Consider the following 6,177-nt stretch of genomic DNA (forward strand, 5'->3'; position numbering starts at 1 on the left):
GCATTTCACAATATTTACATGTATCAGATCACCACATTGTACACCTTAAACTTACACCATGTTATATGTCAATTATATCTCAATGAAGTGGGAAAAATGTCCCCAAAACCCCTAAATATCATAGAAATGTATAATTTAATATGTATTATCCAGTTTACGTACAGGATGCTTTGGATATTAAAGTATTTTGGCCTCAAAAAATAAAAGAAAAAAGAGAAAAGTCTCAAATTACTAAAATCATAAATTAAATTAGGGATGTTACTACTGAACTTACAGAAATAAAGAAAAATATGAGAGAATATCCTGAACAATTGCATGCCAACAAATTAGACAGATGAAATGGATGAATTTCTAGAAACATAGAAACTACCAAAAATGACTCAAGAAGGAATAAAACATTTGAACAGGCCTATAACAAGTAAAGACACAGATTCAGTAATCAAAAAACTTCCCCACGAAGAAAAATCCAGGACGAGATGGCTTCACTGGTGAATTCCACCAAACAGTTATAGAATTAACAACAATCGTTCTCAAACTATTCCAAATATTGAAGAGAATGGAACACTCCCAGCTCATTCTATGTGGTCACCATTACCCTGATACCAAAGCCAGACCAGGACATCACAAAAAAAATGTAGATTAATATGCTTTATGAATATAGATGTAAAAATTCTCAACAATATAGTAGCCAACTGAATGCAGCAGCATATTAAGAGGATTATACACCATGGCCAAGTGGGATTTACCCTAGGAAAGCACAGGTGGTTCAACATCTGAAAATCAATCAAATTTATACACCATATTAATAAAATTAAGGAGAGGGAGTTCCCTGGTGGCCTAGTGGTTAGGATTCTGGGCTTTCACTACTGTGGCCTGGATTCAATCCCTGGTCAGGGAACTGAGATCCTGCAAGCTGTGTGGCATGGCCAAACAAAAAAGAAACAAAAATAAATAAATAAAATTAAGGAGAAAATAACACATAGTCATCTGCATCTCAACATGATTCAGGAAAACATCTGATATAATCTAACACCCTTTCATCACAAAAGCACTCAACAAACTAGGAACAGACAGGAATGTCCTAACCGTGATAAAGGTCATTTGTAAAACAAAACAAAACAAAAATATAACATACTCAATGGAGAAAGACCAAAAGGTTTCCCCCTAAGATCAGGAACAGTACAAGGATGCCTGCTTTCACTACTTCTATTCAACACTCTAAGTTCTAAACAGGGCATTAGGCAAGAAAATAAAAGGCATCCAAATTGGAAAGGAATAAGTAAAACAATCTCTATTCAGAAATGACATGATCTTACATATATAAAATCCTAATGAATATACAAAATAAACCGCTAGACTTAATAAATGCATTCAGTTCTGTCTTGTACTCATTGAGTTGTGGTCAGTGAACATGGCACCCTATACTTTACACTTTTTGGGGAAAGTAGAGCAAACAATACCAGCACATTCTCTTTCTCTGTTTTTCCTTCTCTTTGTTGGGGAAAAGGACGGGAAAGAAGAGGAATATACAAGGAAAGACTCAAAGGAATGAAACAACCTACATCTTGAATGGTTGTATTACTACAAATCAACTATTTTTTCTTGTTTATTTCCCTCATCAAGTAACAACAATCAAAGGGAGTGTGGTCTTGTTTGCAGAGGCAGCAAGGAATGGGTGATCTGGGGAGAGAGTGTCCTACTCCATAGCCAGGCTTATGGAGATGATGTCAGCTATAAAAGGAGAGGCAAAGCAGCTGAGGCCCTGGGCTTGCTGTAAGAAAGGATGGGACAGCTTAGGAACTTACTGAATGTTGTAGGGCACAGTACTAGGATTGAGTACCCCATACACAATGAAGCCTTTATAGAGAGGGTTCCTGAAGTCTTGTTTCCTCTGAACCAAGAAAGGCCACACGGAATGGGTTTTCTCATAGATTCTGTCAGAAAACAAAAGCAAGCCAAAAAATTAAAAGCAGCAAGCAAGTAAAATCAACAGTCCTGTTGAACTTGATAATCATCCAAATTTTATTAACAATTAACCTAATTCAAGACAGAGGGATAGGATATGATAGAAGGAAAGTGAAAATAAGTGGTAATGAACACTGATAGAGTAACAAATTATCTGGGCTTCAACTTACCCATTTTTAAATGAATTAGAGGTTAGAAAGAGTTCCACATTGAAGAGCAACAGATGCTGAGTATAGTCTCTGCCATGGAGTAGCTATGTAATCTGAGGAATGTCCCTAGCTCTTTCTGGGACTATTTCCTCATTTGTAAAATATGACCTTTAAGGTCTCTTCCAAATCTCAGATTCTATTAACTAATGACCTTCCCAGTTTTAAAAAATCTAGAATTGCTTTTAAAAATCTGGTAAGTTAACAGAAAGACTAGAGGGTGAATTTCTGGATTTTCTATATTTTATTTTATTTCAAGCCAGCTTCTCCTCCTCTCAGAAGGTGTAAGACAGTGAAAGACAATTAGCAATTTATATTAGCAAATATTTGTGAGTTATCTAGATGAGCAGCACAGACTGTGATGTTTATATTGCAAGACTGATTCTTCTTATACCTTAGTTGAGTCCTTCAGGAGCCACTTAGTTAACACTGCAAAAAACATGGGATCCATTGTCCCAATGAGAGCTGCTGCGTAACAATGCATGGGTAGTTCATTTACTCACACAGTGTCAAAGAAAGCTCAAGGAGGACAACAAAGAGAAGTGGTATGGGTTGTAGGACCCAAACATTGTAGTCTTGTAACTTTTAGAATCCTCAGACCATTTCAATGAGGTCAAAGGACTTGTATATCCATCTTTCTCATTTGTTTTTGGTTGAAAAAAAATCTTGCAGAGGTAAGGTAACTAGTATTTGTTGAGTATGTACTATGTGTGAAACACTGTTCCAGACTCTACCTAAAATACTTCATTAAATTTTCATAATAAAACTCTGTGAAATATTTTATCTCCAAAATAATAATGAGAAAATGAGACCAAAAATAATTTGAAAAAAGTCACATAGCTAGTAGGTGACAGAGCCAAAATCTGAACCCCAGTCTCTCTGATTCTAGAGTCTATGCCTTTTCTTTTATGGATGAATGATATTTCTGTTTATTTTATGCAATCACTATTTTAACATGTTAAAATTTTCAACTTTTGTACTTTTACATGGAGATTCAGATTTGTGTGTGGAATGGGTCTAGGATATATTAGCCTCACTTTAAGAGGGTGGAAAAAGGAATATGGAAAAGATTTTAGATTTTAATGCTAGAAAAGCAGGTCAGAGACAGAATGAATGTGTCTGAAAGCGTCTGCGAAGAGGGTAAGAAACGTCTAGTTGCAAAATGAAATAGAAATGTGTGTAGAAGCTACCAAGTAAGAACAAATGTTAAAGCAGAGGATCCATCTCTGTGTTGACAAGAAAACAGAATTAGAGATGTCATCCAATTCATCCAAGATACATCATAGAGGGGTCTGAGAACTTGAGCTAACTGCCACTCAACCAACAGCTATGAAAGAAGAGTGGGCTGTGCGACAGCTACTTCCCTCTCTATTTCATTTTCTCTGACTCTAAAACAAGGAGAATGCTATTCACAGAAACTCTATCTTGTCAACCTCAAAAATTATTTACGTTTTATATATTGTGAGGATGTTAGAGTTTTAAGTCTGGTGCAAATTCAACTGCCTATAGGAGCTGGGAAGATAACATTAGAAGTGCGCTGAGAATAAACTATAGAGAGTGGTGAGAACTGTGGCAAACGAGAGTGAGTGCTTCATTCAAGTAGAGCAGCTGTTATTCAGCTTTAGCTGATTACTTCCATTAGAAAATGCAGGTCCAGTACTGCCAGAGCTCCTGATTTTGCAGAATATCTTGGCACAACAGCTTTTTGATTTAAGAAAAAATCCTAAAATAACTGGATTTTTATGTGAAATATCATGATATTTAAATGTTGACAACTTATTCACAGTTTAAAGAATACTCCACGGACTAAACAAAATATACCTGTTAAGCTAGATTTGGCCTATGAACTGCCATTTGGTGATCTCTGACACAAATGATAAAGGACTGTAGCTATTGATTACTCACACCTGCACAGTAGTTCATTCCTTACAAAGTCCTTGCACATCCATTGTTTTACTGGTTCCTCAGGATTGCTCTATTTCACAGATAAAGAATCTGAGGTTTTGAGGAATCTCCATGCAAACACTGAGTGATTTATGCTTCAAAAGATATTTTTATAGTTGTCAGCTCCTCCCCTTTTGTGAACTGCTGTCCCAAATTCAAGGTGGTGGGTAAATTTCTTTTACACTGATCACCTCTCCCTATTCAGTGTTTTTTCACAAACTGAATTCACCTCAGATCTTCTTGATCCTTCTGGCAGTTTCCAAGGAAGTTCCGAAACTGGCAGGAGAAAAGATGGTCATGAATTTCTGGCAAGAAATATTCATTAAACTAAAAGGCACAAGGAAATTGTTCCATTAACTGCCAGATACAGTCTAGGAACTGTGTGAAGATAGGGGATACTTCTTTAGCATCCCCCTCCAGGTGGCCACACCTGAGAGATGCAAATAAAGGTAAAGAAAGACAATGATTAACATAAGGGATTACAGTTTGGAATAGGCTATAGCAAGGTCACATTTTGTCTCTGTTGGCATTGGTAAGGAAATGCCTAATGCCAAAATGCCATGCAGAATCTCAAAGTTCATTAATCCCAATGGACCTCTTAGCCACAAGCATCCTTCATTATTATCCAGATTGTAAGCCCTTGGTAATCCATTCCATTTCCTTTTACATCCTCTACAATAGAACTTTCTGCAATGATCAAAATATTCCATATTTGTGCTGTCCAATATGGTAGTCACTAACTATTAAGCCCTTGAAATGCACCTAGTGTGACTAAGGAACTGAATTTTCAATTGTATTTAATTTTAATTAATTAAAACAGCTACATTTAGCTTCAAGTGAGCAAGGGCCATATCTATCTTGTTTACTGGACAGTGCCTGGTATGAAAAGGGTATATAATAAGTTTATTAAATGAATGAAAAAAACTCATCCCATAATTGTTTAATGTTTCCTCTCCCATGATGTCCTCTTTCCCAACTCTACCATCCATTAGAAACACTATTCCACTAGAAATAAACATGGCATCCTTAGCTTTTACATTGAATGTTCTACCTTTTTTTTTTTTTAACATCTTTATTGGGGTATAATTGCTTTACAATGGTGTGTTAGTTTCTGCTTTATAACAGAGTGAATCAGTTATACATATACATATGTTCCCATCTCTTCCCTCTTTGTCTCCCTCCCTCCCACCCTCCCTATCGCACCCCTCCAGGCAGCCACAAAGAACCGAGCCAGAATCCCTGTGCCATGCGGCGGCTTCCCACTGGCTATCTACCTTACGTTTGTTAGTATATGTATGTCCATGTCTCTCTCTCGCCCTATCACAGCTCACCCTTCCCCCTCCCCATATCCTCAAGTCTGTTCTCCACTAGGTCTGTGTCTTTATTCCTGTTTTACCCCTAGGTTCTTCATAACATTTTTTTTTCTTAAATTCCATATATATGTGTTAGCATACGGTATTTGTCCTTCTCTTTCTGACTTACTTCACTCTGTATGACAGACTCTAGATCTATCCACCTCATTACAAATAGCTCAATTTCGTTTCTTTTTATGGCTGAGTAATATTCCATTGTATATATGTGCCACATCTTCTTTATCCATTCATCCGACGATGGGCACTTAGGTTGTTTCCATCTCCGGGCTATTGTAAATAGAGCTGCAATGAACATTTTGGTACATGACTCTTTCTGAATTCTGGTTTCCTCAGGGTATATACCTAGTAGTGGGATTGCTGGGTCATATGGTAGTTCTATTTGTAGTTTTTTAAGGAACCTCCATACTGTTCTCCATAGTGGCTGAACCAATTCACATTCCCACCAGCAGTGCAAGAGTGTTCCCTTTTCTCCACACCCTCTCCAGCATTTATTGTTTCTAGATTTTTTGATGATGGCCATTCTGACTGGTGTGAGATGATATCTCATTGTAGTTTTGATTTGCATTTCTCTAATGATTAATGATGTTGAGCATTCTTTCATGTGTTTGTTGGCAGTCTGTATATCTTCTTTGGAGAAATGTCTATTTAGGTCTTCTGCCCATTTTTGGATTGGGTTGTTTATTTTTTTG

At 36.8% G+C, this 6,177-nt stretch overlaps 1 protein-coding gene across 1 annotated transcript in view; it reads right to left on the reverse strand.

Annotated features, from left to right (window-relative positions):
• Positions 1–4,545, reverse strand: part of MTMR8 (myotubularin related protein 8) — a gene marked incomplete at its 5' end in the record, with an annotated part of 108,173 nt that extends 103,628 nt beyond the window's left edge. Inside the window, 2 exon segments of the mRNA XM_007472163.1 lie at positions 1,806–1,934; positions 4,345–4,545. Coding sequence (XP_007472225.1) covers positions 1,806–1,934; positions 4,345–4,545 — 330 coding nt within the window.
• Positions 4,546–6,177: the final 1,632 nt, after the last annotated feature.

This window comes from Lipotes vexillifer, unplaced genomic scaffold (assembly GCF_000442215.2).
Source record: "Lipotes vexillifer unplaced genomic scaffold, Lipotes_vexillifer_v1.1 scaffold1735, whole genome shotgun sequence".
NCBI classification, from domain to species: Eukaryota; Metazoa; Chordata; class Mammalia; order Artiodactyla; family Lipotidae; genus Lipotes; species Lipotes vexillifer.